At 40.0% G+C, this 15,813-nt stretch overlaps 1 protein-coding gene across 3 annotated transcripts in view; it reads right to left on the bottom strand.

Moving 5' to 3' along the window:
- The window catches only part of LOC122990245 (tight junction protein ZO-2-like), a 98,803-nt gene that overhangs the window by 44,339 nt on the left and 38,651 nt on the right, over positions 1-15,813 (bottom strand). For all 3 annotated transcript variants that reach the window (XM_044363503.1, XM_044363512.1, XM_044363521.1), the window contains exons 2-7: positions 11,957-12,010; positions 9,520-9,644; positions 9,046-9,148; positions 3,392-3,914; positions 2,300-2,403; positions 1,415-1,568 (exon numbers count right to left, since the gene is read on the bottom strand). In XM_044363503.1, the coding sequence (XP_044219438.1) occupies positions 1,415-1,568; positions 2,300-2,403; positions 3,392-3,914; positions 9,046-9,148; positions 9,520-9,644; positions 11,957-12,010 (1,063 nt within the window). The remainder of the gene's footprint in view (positions 1-1,414; positions 1,569-2,299; positions 2,404-3,391; positions 3,915-9,045; positions 9,149-9,519; positions 9,645-11,956; positions 12,011-15,813) is intronic.

Raw genomic sequence — 15,813 nt, 5'->3', positions numbered from 1 at the left:
GTCTACTGTGTTCGGTATGGAGGCAGAAATGTGCCAAGAGGAATGATAATTAACTTTTCAGTTAATTATCATTCATTCATTAGATATTGTATGTCATTGAAATTTTTATTATCTACAATTAAATTGTAAATGGCACTAGCAATTAAATTGAATTATTTAAAAACAGCTATGAAGTTATAACAAATAATAATTAATGTGCTAATTACTGATTATGTCTTTGTCATTATTTTGTTCTCATGTTTTTATTTATTCACGGATAAATGAAGACTTCAAATAATTAATAACACTTACAATTTACATAGGGCTCTGGCGGATTGCTGCCTTTCTTAACTACTTCATTACTTGTAGAAAAACTTATGATGATTCAGTTATAATGTTCTACAGTGGTAGTAACACTCTCAACACTACACAGGTAGAGATAAGAACACACCTGAAGCTATTCCACCCTTGAATGGAAAACTTTAGGAGTTTGTGCTGTTTTTAGCTAAATGTCTTCTTTATAATTATGTTCATTCATATGATGGTTGTATTGGAACACTGTGCTGTTCTTGTAATGGTAATCAAGTCAACTTAATTATAAAAAAGTTTCAAAAAAGTCTAATGACTAATGAACTGAATTTAATAATTGGCATTTTTAATGATCACTGTATGACTGTTATGTTAATTACTGTATTTAAAATGCACATTCATTTAATGAATCACTATATAAACTATCTTAATTAAGAAATTAATTAATTATTAAAGTATTTACCTATTAACCTTTGAAAAAAATCTATTATTATTCTGGTGGCACACTTCAACCCACACAGCTTGGAGCAGATCTGAGAAGCTCTGTGTCTTGGTCCTCTGTCAAGGTTAAATTGATAGAGGACTAAAAACACTGCATATATTTACACTATGACTCTTAAAATTGAATGATCAATCCTACATGTAATCTTAGCCTTAAATCAGTGTCCTTCATGCTGAAACATAAGCCTGACCTGGACTTAAATCACAGTTTGGTGGAGTAACGAAAATTCAGCCACAACATACAGTGTTTCCCACACGCAGGCTTCTCTCAGGTCTGCTTAGATCAACATACAGCACTCCTAGTATATTATAAGGTCATAAATATGAGGTCACACATTACTTATTGGATTGATTTGATAGAATTTGAAGATTTTATTGACACTTTGAGGTGTCCATAGCTCTCTGATTAAGGAAATAGTACGAGGATGAGGAGAATAATTACAAGTATTATAATAAAGCTCACAAACGGACCATTTGTTGTTTGTGACGTGTCTCCATCCAGACTACCGTCGCTGTGGGAAACACTGTACGCAGCATTCCTGCCTACACCACACGATAACCACTGCTAATCACTCTGTGGTTTCACACTAACCCTACTGGTCAGGTCTAGCGTTCAGTGACTCACCATCATTATCAGAGTCGGAGTCTGCGAGCGGGGGGATGCGGACCAGGATCTGGCGGCGGTCTCTCTGGACCACCAGCTGCAGCTTCCCTCTCGACTTCTCTATCAGCTTCCCAGCATCATGCAGGGAGAGGTTCTCTGTCACTGTCCCATTGATCTGCACATGCACACACACACACGCACACACACACGCACACGCACACACACACACACACACACACACACACACACACACACACACACACACACACACACACACACACACACACACACACACACAGTACAGACAGTCAGAGACTATGGGAGGTCTGATGGTGGAGCTTATTTTTGTTTCTTTTACATTTTTAGATTGTTTCTTGAATGTGATATTTTATAATTTATAATTTAGATAAATCTTGCAAATTTTATTTATCTGAAAAAACTTAATCTGTTTTTGTTTTTAAACTTGCATTAAAATACTAATATTACTCAAATAAAATAAGAGAACGGTGTGTTGTGTAAAATTAAATAACTGGTTCACAAATACGCTTTTGGTGTTGAAGACCATCTGACATCTGCGGAATCACTTGATTAAAACATCCATCCAAATGAAGCCACGCCCACTTATGAGCCTTCATCACAGGTTACGGCCTCGGTGGAAATGAATTGTTCAACCAAAGAGTGATTTTCCTTTTCAGATTGTTTCATCTGAAGGATGTTAAGAAGGCTCAAAGATACAACAGTATCCAGAAATTCACTAAAAAAACAACTTTGTATAACAAGTGTTTTTCTTTTTTATTCATTTAATCATCTAGTGAGCCCTCATATTTATATGTGAGGAGGGTCCTGGGCCTCTGGGTTGTGAACCGCTGTGATGGATGTGACTGTATGACTGCGCTGTCTGTGCACCTTGAGAATGATGTCTCCCTCCTGCAGGTTCCCGTCCTTGGCAGCCAGGCCTGTGCTGGTCATCTGTTTGATGAAGATCTGACTCCCCAGACGTAGACCATACTCTAGAACACACCAACAACACACCACAGTTACTGCGAACCCTGCTGGGACTGACGGGAGATATTTTATGTTGGAGGTGAACACGGTACTGTCCAGCAGATGATTTCTCTCTTTCAGTTAGTTGCTGGTTCCATATTGCCGAGACATTTCATTGTCTAGAAGCTGCGAATGGCTATGTTCTTGCTAATTAAAAATGCACCTTTTTAAAGGCAGACATGCAAACAGGGTACATGTGTTACAAGAGAATGCAAAATGTTATGAAGAAAATGATAGAAAAATGACACTATAAACAGTTGATGTTAGAGTTACAATAGAAGCAATGAAAGGGTTTGAAGTGTCAGGTGAAGTGTACACAATTAAAGGAGCTGAAGTGAGTTCAAAAGTATTTTAACAGTTTAAAGTTTCATCATTGTTAGTCTCATGATACTAGACGATCAGAGATCTCAGTCTATTGAAGTCTGGGGATTTCTTAATGCAAGGTAGTCGCTTGAACAGCAGTGAGAACGGCTGCTGACAAACCTGCGCCCCTTCAATTTTGTCAAGGTCACACCTTGCCGGAAATGCTGCTCCCCCCCCCATTCTCCTCCGTAGTGAACTGCATGTCACCAGTGTTAACAATGAAACCTTGTCAGTCTGAATTTAAGCACTTAAAGCAGTTGAACTACGAGTTGAAAAGTAAGAGATTAAAGCAGCTGAAATGTCAATTTACACAAAACAACAAAATTGAAAGTTTGAGTTGAATATGAAGCAGTGCAAATAGAGTGTTAGCAGTGTGTGCACTATAAGGAGGTGAAGTGTCAATTGGTATAAAAGGAGTTACAGCAGTGATGACGTTTGCCTGTCTACATGAAGAGCAAAGAGTATGTAAGAAATATCTTTATTTTAAAATGTTCTCATCTCAATTCAAAGTGATAATATTGTGATTTTCATTGTAACCAGTCATACAGTCCTTGTAAACAGCAGCCATGACAGGTAGCTGGTGTGTTTTACCTTCGTTGGGTCTGTTCTTCACCAGCAGGACGTTGACAGGTTTCTCCAGTGGCTCCAGCTCTCTGGAAGGTTCTGGGGATGGAGGGTTGTCATGAAGCTGGTCTCTGCTCCTGTACCTCCCTCCTCTTCCTCCTCCTCCTTCTCCTCGCTCATACTTGTCCTCCATGCGGTAGCTGTCCCCGGGGCTGCGTCCTCGGCTGTGGTACTTCTGACGGTCAGCGCTGGTGTCCAGGGCCCGTCCCCGGCTCCCGTCCCTCCTGGATCTGTCGGGACTGGGAGAGGATCTCTCCTGGCTCCTCCCGCGGCTCCTACCCGTCTGGTTATAGTCCCGTCCTCCCCTGTATTCGGGCTCCAGGTACGCTTTGCTGTCAGAGGGATGGTCACGGCCTTCATCGCGGTACCAGCCGTTGTCATTGTCGGCATCATAGTAGTGAGTGGAGGGGGAGTAGTCCCGACTGTCTCCGCCTGGGGAGGGGGGCGGCTTCAGGGAGTGGACCGCCACCTTACGAGGTCTCTTCACCGTCTGACAGAGAAGGAAAAAAAGAAAAACACAAACAGTCTGTTAATTACAACCATTTAGACCAGTGAGGTTCAATTCACACCCCCTGTCTGATCAGATGAGTCTCTCCATCAACACCACCAGGCATGTTCCCAATATGTTCACTGGAATGTATTTTAAACAATGCTATTTAACACTATAAATGATATTACAGTGGATATTGTTACAATAATTGTTTCATACAAGACAGTTCCTGGAGTGTCAAGACTGTCGCTCTTGACACTCACACCAATTAATAATCGTATTTGCATTTTGTTTTAAACCTAAACACAAATATGTGGATATATTTTTTTCTCCCAAACATAATTTTTAGTTTTTTGAAATTCTGAGATTCCCCATGAAAACTGCAAAAGTACTTGTTGGGTTGATAAAAGTAGCCCTGGTTGGGATTCACTCATTTAAATGATTTAGATTTCTTAAAGGACACACATGTACAATACCAGTCAAAAGTTTGGACACACTTTCCCATTCCCTTGATGAGAGAATGTGTCTTAACTTTTGACGGGTACTTTATTTAACAAAGATTTTACAGGTTTTTGGTTGAGACCAATTCAGACTTGAAATCACAGTTTTGTTTTGTTTTTTTACTTGAAACACAAGAAACTGCAAAGATCTGAGATAAAAGATAAGATGAAAACTCTCATATGTTGCTCAGTTGATGGAGAAATATTGGACTGATTAAGACATAACTGAAAACAGAGGGTATGTGAGTAATGTAGATGTAGAATAATATTTTCATATTAAAACGTTTTTTGGAGTGATCAGAACAAGATCAGATATACCAAGTGTCATATCATGTGTCACATTAAAAACGTGCACGCCACCAGTTAACGATTGTATCAGTGATCTTTGTACTCTCATTTTCTTTCCTTTCATAGTTATTTGAAACAGCAATGATGAAATGTTTTAATGAATGTCTATTTGATCATGATTGAGCAGATACACAACTATTTTAAAATCTGTATTTTATTCCTGCCATTCACATCTGATGTCTGTTATGATGTCACCACTGCTCCATGTTCACATGACAGCCAACTACATGGAAACTAAGCAACCTCTATGCTAATGAAGGCCACAAGATGTGTTTGAAAGCTCTGGAAAAAATGAGTAAGAGGACCTTTAATTAAGATTTGTATCTGCTTGTTCTCTCCAACATTCCATTTTTATATTTCTCGCTTTTAAAAGAAGGAAAACAACAGAACAGACAACAGACCGTCTGTGTACTTTAATTTTTTGAACTGTGAACTGACTGAAAAAAGCAAATATTAAAAGAGAGATTAAAAAAGAAACACGACTTTAACTAAAAGGCTTCTATTTCTGACTCTCTAAGACAGGAGTGAGAGAACTCCACTATATGCAGCAGGATGTCGTGAAAGCTGTGATTCAAAGCAGCACGTCACATTCCCTTGACATGTAAGGCTTTTATATTTAACTGTGTGGACCAGTGAGATTAGTCCAGTATACACATGGGAGAGAACTGCTGCTACTTTTAGAGCTGCAGCAGCGTGAGAGGCAGCCAGGCTGAAAACCTGAGACATTAATGTCTCACACACACACACACACACACAGATACTATGTGTTCCTGTAGATGTAAAGTGCTACAAAACAGCCTCTCCAGTGCTGGCTCACCCTCAGCAAGCCTCCCCACAATGTTTTCTTTTGGAGTTGTATGGTAACAATATCATCCACCATGGCAGATTGAGTTGAGGGTAGCACTAATAACGGCCAATCACATAAGGGCCCCTTAAACCTTTCAAAACTAGATACATATACTGTACATATAAATATGCTTCAAGTCTATTTTCTTTTTTTTAACTACAGTGACTGTGTGTTGCTCAGAGCTCTGCCACAATGCAGGTGACCTACATTCAATAGTGTGCCTGAATGCATCATGTGTAGACTGAAGCTGCCGCTCTGCTAATGCGCTGCTTCACTACAAATCTCGTGTATGTGTGAGTGTGTGTATTACGGGAGGTGAGGGGAGTCATCAAAATACCACATGTACACGTACGTTTGTGTATTTTCAGCACGTGTGTGTGTGATAGTGCTCCTTTAAAAGGCGCTAGCACATGTGACACAAGCAAGCACAAGTTTGTCTGCCACTATGTTTTTTTAATCGACACTCATGATTCTTTGAACATAACACACATTAACATGTCTTGCTGAATATTTATGATCAGGAGGTTGGTGGTCTGTTTCCTACAGAAGGTGTTTTTATTGATTTATTCAGATGTTTGATTCCACATCAAATCTGTCACAAAGACTGTCTGCACGTCTGCAGCATGATGAATAGACTGTGGTTATATTAAACATACGGATACATCAAAGGCCATAGATTACTAACTTTATCATTTTAAGCCCTGTGTAATATTCCTATCATATCCATACAGCCACTCGGATAATGAAGGGTTCAGTCACTTAATGTCGATATTTATAAAATATTCCTTAAGTCTCTGATGATATTTTATGTGTTGTTATATTAATATTTTTTTATTGTAGCTACTCAACAGTGACTTTATGATATTATTATTAGTATAATATTAGCCTACAGGTCTGTGTAGTGACTGTCTGTCTGTGCGTCCTGTCCAGAGTCTCTCACACCCTCCATACAGCCGGCCCCATACTCCATATAATGAAACCTTCCCCTACACACACGGACACACACACACAGATGCATGTGCAAGATCTCCACATGTATGGGTCATTAATACCCTGCATGTTGGCACTGTGCTTGTGTATGTGTGTGTGTGTGTGTGTGTGCATTATGGGAGCTTGCAGCTGAGGTGTGTGTGCATCTCTCTGTAGTGTGTTTGTGTTAGCAGATCTGCAGTGATGACTCAGTGACCTCTCAGCTGTTCCGTCACTACTGACTGCATGGTGAAGTCATTTAATGACACATAGCAGCCACGCTCACAGTCACAACTATCTTGTCAAAGAAATAAAATGATTCCAAGATTTTAAATTCTGGACTCCCTGCAATGACACAGAAAAAAATAATGATGCTTCTGTTAAAACAGAAGCTTTTTCACAGAATGTCTACAAGTTCTAGTCAAGCTGCACTACCAATTCTCAGATATGACAGTCTTTAACGACAGAGGCCAGGAGATGCTGTATGCAGGTCTGGTGGGCTGCCAGGCCAATGAGAACCCTCACCAGACCCCCCCAAAAAATCTTAATGCCAAATATCCATTTATACAGAAATGAATACAGAAATGAATAGTGTTAACACTTCACACTGCTGACACTTTACTTTAAGTTCCTGGATTTAGCATTAATAATCAGTATACAAACAGTTATACATGCTTTATAATACACTAAAATGTAGTTGTCCTTATAATGGCTTATAATTACATGAGTTTTTTTATATCACTACATTAGTAGTGATATAAGTAAAATCAGTGTGTAATAAATCATTTATTAAATGCTAATATACTGCTTATAAATGCTAAATAGGGGGACCTGCTGTTAAAAATAACAGTGATGATAACAAAACAGAAATGAAGAGAACCAGAAAAGATGGAACAGATCAAGTCTCATCACAATAACCTTAAACTTTGGGTAATTCTGGGTTATGAAAAACTCACTTTTTCAGTGATTGTGTGTATATATGTGACTACTAACACACAAGCTGTGAAATAAGACCCAGTCAGTTTGGTTCGGGCTGGCTTGCTCTGTACTCTTGTGATTTAAGCCGTTCAAATTTGACGCCCCTTCTTACATCACTACGGGCTTCACTGAAATTCTACCACCCCCCCATCCATGTCTCTATCTGAGTCTCCACTCACTTAACTTCCTGAGGTCCACCATGTTTTTCTCACAAGCACCGGCCAGGACCCAACTAAACTAAGCTAAGATAAGCTAAACTAAGCTAAGCTAAGGGCGAAAAATCTGCACACATGGCGGGACTGGAGCGGGGGACAGAGCAGCTGCTGAGTGCAGACAGCTGTGGAGGAGAGAGCCGGGGAGCAGAGCTGGAGAGTCCTGCATCGCTGCTGCTGCTGCTGTCTCACCTCCTGGAGGAAGAAACACCTGATTCTGCTCTGATCCACAGCACTTTACCAGCAGGAAGAGTTCATTTTTTAAACTTATCTATCTTCAAACTCAGAGTTACACATCACTTCAGCTGCTGTCATCCATAATAAACATCTTAAATGCTGGTGAGTTTATAGAATTTTAAAGTTACACAGCATGTGGATATCTATGAGTATAAACAATAATGTCACTGCTGTTTTTATGCCTTTAGGTGATGTTATTTTGAGTGTTAGCATAGCTTTGATCGATCTGAACTGAAGTGGTTTGCTTGTCGTCATGTGGACAGACCTGACAAAGCATGAATTCAGACTTTTTACAAATCGGCATCATGATGTAGTTATTTCAGCATCCGTTTGATCAGCAAAGTTTATTTTGTGTTCATTCAGGCTGAGCTTCAGTAACATGATGGTTCCTGCTGTTGTTCGCTGGCTGTGTGGGGAGAATAAACACAAATAATCCTTCCATTCCTGATTTCTCTGGCAGCCATGTTTCTGTGGGGTTCATGCTCAACAGTTGCCACGGTAGCCGGCGCACCCCGCAGAAGAGGGGTTGAGGTGCGCGGGACAGGTGCTCTGTTCTGTACAGGGCTGTTTAGGTGCTTCATCCTTGTGGTATTTTGACCACAGCATGTCAGATACATTTTATTAAAACCCAAGGGAACTGTGTTAATTTGTGGAAAAGGGTATAATATGGCCCCTTTCAATCGAGAATAAAAAGAGGGTGCTGAGTGCATGATGATCATATTTATCTAGATTCAGGAGCTTGTGGAGGACAATGTGAAGCTCTGGAAGAGGATAAGAATGAGATTTATCTATGCAGCAAAAGCCCATGAGAACTGGGCCAGATGTACAGATCCATCATTCTGAATCATTCTTATTAAATGCTCCACATTAATGCTGATTAAATGTTCCACATTAATGCTGATTAAATGCTCCACATCTAGAACTCCATCCTGACAATGTGTATTTGTGACTGTGACTTGATGAGAGCAGTGAGCATCTACATACATTGCTTCAACTCTGCAAAGCACACTGTGTTGTCCTTGTGTAGGGTTCATACTCACTATCTTGGCCACTTTGCCACATTTACGGAGTGACTGCACGGCGAAGGAATGAGGCACGTTGTCCATGGAGATGGAGTTGACCAGAATGACACGATCATTCTCACTGGTCACAAAAGAAACACACAAATAATATAAGATAACGCTGAGAACAAAACAAAAATCAGAAAGTCATGTAGTTATAGTAAATGTTTCACAAATAATACGGTCCTGTTTGAGTCAATTAGTCAAACTAAATTTAATTACAGAAAGATTTTTGGCAAATTTTAGTGTTTTTATGACCTTCAGATTAAGTATTAAGTCACCTCTGCTGTTAACTCATAGTATGTTCTGCAGACATACAGATTTCATCAGAGCTTTGACTGAAATGAGAGTTAAATACAGGATGACTGCACTGTGGGCAGGCGAGTTTCTCCAGAACATGGCAGACAACTCCTCCCACTGAGGAGGATTTTGGTCACTGTTGGACAGACTTACAAGAGTAATCCATCTGCTGGTCCTCCCTGCAGCACATCGGAGACAATGATTGACGTCTCACCATTCTCCACGTTGGGGTTGTCACGCCCACCTGACACAGCGATTCCAAAACCCATCTTAGAGTCCTACAGAAGAAGAAAGATCATCAATTACTGAATACAAAACGTTGAGACAGAATGTGACTCACAGTAAAACTGAGCCAAACTGATGTGAGAGCTTCAACTACTGTCATTTACTTTCCACCAGGCAGGTACACAGGTGCTGATGTTGGTTTTGTTAACAAATAAAGTGGGTGGAAATTTCCTTTGTTACTGTCTTTCCCATTAAGCCAGGATAGTTTTGTGCCGCTTGAAAAATATACTGAATCTGATGTCAACCCTGCTTCCTGAAACTACATTTCTATACTACTAAATGCTTCTGCTTGACACCTTTGGGAGGAATCCATAGTTTGTATATGCAGATGGACATAGCGAGCTGTGACATCACCTGCTGGTTTACATTGGAGCTGGTTGGAAGCCCAGAGTTACTGCTTATGGTCAGTGCCAACATGCCTTGCTACCTCAGACCGAAGCTAATGCTAGCTTGCAGGGATCACCAAGCCCTGCACACTAACAGGCTAACGTTAGCTACTTTAGCTAAAATGTGCTAACAGGGCAGGTATCATAATCAAGTAACATCAAACTTAGTGAAATATTACAGCAACAGTCAAACTCAGTTCCCAGAGTTGGGGAGAGCAGCAGGTGAGTCAACTGTCAATCACAGCTGTCAATCAACACCCACACAGCAGACACTGAGTCTTCAAATCTTATTAACAGAGCAATAATTTCCAAAATGACCACCAGCACACTTATTAGAGGGCTAAATTTAGAGATGGAGAACATAATGACTCACTGAAAAAATGATTGACTTAGTATATATGTAATGGGCGTCAGTTGGAGCATCTTAAGGCACCTCTGCACTGGCTTCAGCCTCAAATTGTGGTAGCTGCCACTGGGATAACTGGCAACAGTTTTCCACTCCATGAAATGCTACATGGAGGTGGTCGCGGTGGGTGGTTGGCAGTATGGACTGGAGTTAGTGTCCTGTGTCCTGCATGTGCTTAAGTTTAGGCTACTAAAAACCATTAAAAGTTAGGTTAGGGAAAGATCATGATTTTAGTAGCACAATGAAAGATCATAATGTGATCAATATGACCACAATCTTTGGCTAACCCTAATCAAGTGCTTTGAGTTGCCCATACATAACCATAAAAATGATGTGGTTGATGTGTGAAAGTATTGACTGCTGAGTTCAGAGAGGAGAGGCAGCCTGAGGGCGGATTAGCCGGGGTGAGGGCAGGTCTATTTTAGAACAATGTTCATTTTCACTGGTGAGGCCTACTCTAGCAGAGATAAAGGTAATTTCCATCTTTGGAAATTGTATTTAATGGTCTGTAATTGAGAGGGAGAAAATTACTCTTAATGTTTCATTTTAATTTGGCCTAATATGGATTAGGCTTTTTATATTAGAGATGTACATTTAAAAGGTAAATCCACAACCCCAGTATCCCAGTTGACTTGGACTTGGCTCAGCTGATGGAGTAGCCACACTCCTTCATTTAGCTATTAATTAGATCGTGAACTGACAGAAGGGAGTGTTGGGAGGACGTCATGTACAATAAAATGGTATCTGTGTAAGAATTTGTCTTTCGAGGTGTAATCTGGATTTAAAATCTGAAATGCTGGTAAAAGCTTCTGCAAAGACACATTCTTTGATATCATATCAATTATCATTCAGCTGCCCATCTTAGATCTTAGGATCAGTGGAAATGCAAGTAGGAAAACCAGTTCAATAATTCTGGAGTTAATTAACCCTAGCTGTAAAATAGGGTTTATTTTATAAGTGCAGAGATTAGTCATCCCACAATGTATAATATCTCCAGTTATTATAAACATACAGCAGAGAGATTACGCTTTACTCTTTAGGTAAATGTATATTTTCTGCATTTAATTGAAGTTGTTTATACTGATTCCACTTTTGATGAGATAATTCTGTACATCTGGTTGCTCTGAGAGCTATGTGGAGCATATGGGAGGATGTTATTGCTTTTTTTTTTACTAATTTTTCTGCACTGAAGAAGGCACAGTGTTGCTAAAACACAATGCGATGAGTATGTTTCATATCAGTTACTCCAATGTCCTCCTGCTTTTTAACAAATAGTTATAGTTCACGTTCAGCAGCAACAGTTTATCTCCTTCCTGCTGACTTTAGTGTCAAATGTTGACATCCATCCTCCAGACATCCAGCCAGATTATAGACAAATAAACGTGATAACGATTTGAAGTATACAAGCTCAAGGTCAGAATTCTGATTTATCGGCATTGCATTATAAATGTTGTGGAGTTAGTTAAGTTCATCCTTTGGGTTGTAGACTCTTCAGGTTACTGAATGAACTCACCCGCTGCAGAGTGACTGAGTACTGCTCCCACACCATCTCTTCCATCCCTGAGCTCTGTGGAGAACACAGACACAACACGGTTAGCAAACACTGTCTGACCAGGACATTTCAATGCAAGCAGCAGAATTCAGGCTATGAAAATAAAAACTAATTGTGATGATATAGTGCATTATATTGAAAAGTGTTGCCCTACACATGCATGTTCATGGTACAGACAAAATATTAGCAACACTTTTCAATATAAGCTACTGTATTGGATTGCATTAGATTGCACAGGTGTTCCTAATAAAGTGCTCAGTGAGAGTATATATATATATATATATATATATATATATATATAGTATCACAATATAAGACTACATATGCTGTGATAGTGGATTTTATCCATATGGTCCACCCTTAGTTCACAGTCTTATACCTTAACTTTGAAAGACAACTGTCATTGTCTGTATTGATCATAATTAGTAGAGTGTAATGCCAAGCCAGTCACTTCACATGTCTATAGGATAAAAGAATGAAGATGTCTGATATAACCTGGAACACAGCATTATCATGCATAACTGTTAAGTGCACCAATGACCTGCAGTAAAAGAAGCCTCAACACGACTACACGTTCATTTTTATGCACTGAAATATACATCACATAAATCTGTGTACAGTGGAAACATATAGACCACTGGGGCTAAGGACACACTAGTGGAAAGGAGACTAACCCAGATTATCTCATACACACACACACACACCCACACACACACAAACAAAGGGCCCTGTGTGTGGGAACTGACCCCAGCGAAAGAACAGTCAGTATCATGTCAATAACAGCAGCACAACAGCCCTGCATGTCGTCCTGTCTGTCTCACTGCCTGGCTGGTGGATAATTTTAATTGGACAACTATTCCAGCAGACATCTGCCCTCATCTCTTTCCACCTCATTGCTCTCTCTCACACACACACACCACAGCTCTGATGACAGTGATTGAGGCAGGCAGCTCTGCTCAACTTCAGCTGCTTCTAAAAGAGTGCCGAATGAGAGACAATAGAGGAGGAGAGAGGGGGGAGCAGAAGGAGGAACAGAGGTTGCAATAAAGTGCTATGCTTTTTTTTTTCTTTTTGTTGTTTGCTCTCAATCTGCCTCCACTATAGTTCAACTTACATATTTGTTGTTTTACAGAATGCTTTTCATAACCCCCAGAGAAGGAGCGGGGACTACTTTTCATCAAACATCAATGGAAGATGTTTTACTTGAATAATTGATTGAGATATTTATCAGCCTTGGTGTGTTGGTTAATCACATCTGTCATCAGAAAACCTATTGGTACATGTTTATATGATCGTAGGAACTATTTTTTTTTTAACATTTTATCTAGAGATGGACATTATAGATCACTCTGCTGATTCAAACTGGCTCAACTCAGTTCAGTGCACACGTGTAGTCACTAAATGCAGTTCATTTGCTTTTTTCTAAACTTAGCAATTGCATCACTGTTAACTGCATGTGGTGCCACCACCCCATATAAAGAGCAGAAGATGTTGTTTGGCACTGGAAACTTTTGAAGGGATGTTAAAAAAGCAGGTCAGCCAGCCGGACTAATGCACAGCTACGAGTGCACCAAATTCTACAGAATTGTCATTTACTACAGAACGGCTTTATCCTTCCTGTCTCAACTCACCAGAGCCGTCGCTCACTGCTGAGTAGAGCTAATGATGCACACCTGTTGTCGCTACCAGCGATTAAGCAGATGAATAACACATCACAACAGGACTGAAGCCCTTCAACAAATCACATTTTATAAACTACTCAACTGAAACTGATTGTGTAACATGCCTGATAATCACCAGAAACATTGGACTCAAATTAGTGATTTAACACAAAACACAACTAATGTTGGGAACCAGGGCCTAGTGAACACTGCACTTCAGCACATACAACTGTACAGTAAGTGAACGCATCATATAGGTGTTTCTTCAGTTCAGTAGTTCAGGGTTAGGGTTGTTCAGTTCACTACTAAACCAGGCCTATAGGAGCACTGTTTATAAGGATCTCAGCAGAGTTATCAGATCATGATTGTTTCTGTGGCTTCTGAGGTCTTTTAATGAGCTTTTAACAAGGAAATAACATACTGTGTATCACAACTGAGCTGACAACAGTCAGCAGTGAGGAGCTCCACTGCTAAATGTTACTAACTGAGTCAGTTAAGATGAAGATTAAATTCAAAGAATCTTTCATTCATGTATTGAAAACCTCAAACTGAGAAGTCAGTGTATGGGAATTATCTGACAGTTTTGCAAAGCCCTGCATCTAAATGTGATGTGCACACAAAGTCCAGACATTAAGTATTTGGAAAGTTCACATTTTGCTCTTCAGGCTCTGTGCTTCAGCACCTTCAATTAGAAATAAAGTCATGGATTATACATCAAAGAGCCAAGTCTGTCCTTTCATTTGAGCAGGTTTACAGTACATCAATATAGAAAGAACATCTTGTTGTGAATCCTCTGAGATTCTGTTCATCAAGTCTTCTCTTGATCGTTGACTGGGAAACATGTCCATCTACATCATGGAGAACATTCTTGACTTGCTGTGCAATTATTAAGGGACAAATCACTATCTGCTCATTCACAAGACTTGTGCTCCTTGCTTTGCCAGCTCGTTCGCCACTTTCTAGTTTTGCTGTGTTCACCTGCACTTTAAGAATGAACCCAACATTCAACAAACCAACGATCGTTTCTATCTCTTTACTCCTCATATTGACAGACAAACGGCAACTCTCAACTCTGAGCCACACGTGAGCTCTTTTGTGCTGAACTGAAGTTGAAATGACACACAGCTGCCCGACAAACATGTAGTTGTCAGTAGTATATTCATGTAAAGTTACTCAAATTAAAGCTGAGGCTTTGCACTTTCATGTTGTACCTATTACTTTATTTCTAATTGAATGTGCTGAAGAATAAAACATACGTAACTGTCCAAATACTTACTGTCTGGACTGTCTGGTAGATCTCTGCATCTAAAGGACTTTTACTGTACAACTCACAGAGCAATTCATCTTATTCACATGACAGACATATCGGTCACATCTTAGTCCTGGAACAACGTTTGTATGTGCTTAACACAGTGTACAGTACTTCTGCTGCACTAACTGAAGGACAGTTAGAGAAACTCGGCGTCCCATGAGACCTGACCCAAAAAGCCTTTCCCTCCGAGTAATGCCACACTGCTGTGACTTAAGGCGAGATAGTTGGGCGGCAGGGCAGGCATACACACACACACACACACACACACACACACACACACATACAACAGTAACCATGGTAGCATTGTGCTAGTTGTGCTGGAGAGTGTGGAACAAGGTCAACTGCTTTAGAACATGTACTGTTGGCACCAAACAAACACACAAATCCAGTGTTTACTGCCCATGCACTATTTGTTCTTGCGGTGTTAATTCGTCAGTGAGTTCCCTACGGAGGCAACTGGAAGTACAACTATTCAGTTAATATTGTATATTAAAGATTCATAAAACTGACTTTATAATTATTACTTCCCAGTTCAAATTGTTCAAGTTTCTTGAGAGAAAATATTCAATCAGTGCAGTATGCTGCGATGCTGTCAATGAAAATGATGGTACCCAGAACACAGAGACATGTTCTGACTGACAGCCGGACTTCCTACCTTCAAATCAAACTTGTTTGGATGGAATATTTGACGAACTGGCCACAGAGTCACACGGTCCACAGTCATGAATTCAGAGGCTCAAAAGCAATATCCTGTTTAATAAACATCATCAGACTCTGCTCCATCATAGTAGAACACCAGTCATCACTCCAGTGTAGCCAGCCTGTGTGATTGTCTTTGTTTTCTG

The sequence above is a fragment of the Thunnus albacares genome, chromosome 2 (assembly GCF_914725855.1).
Source record: "Thunnus albacares chromosome 2, fThuAlb1.1, whole genome shotgun sequence".
Taxonomy (NCBI): domain Eukaryota; kingdom Metazoa; phylum Chordata; class Actinopteri; order Scombriformes; family Scombridae; genus Thunnus; species Thunnus albacares.
This window is presented reverse-complemented; position numbering and strand designations above follow the sequence as displayed.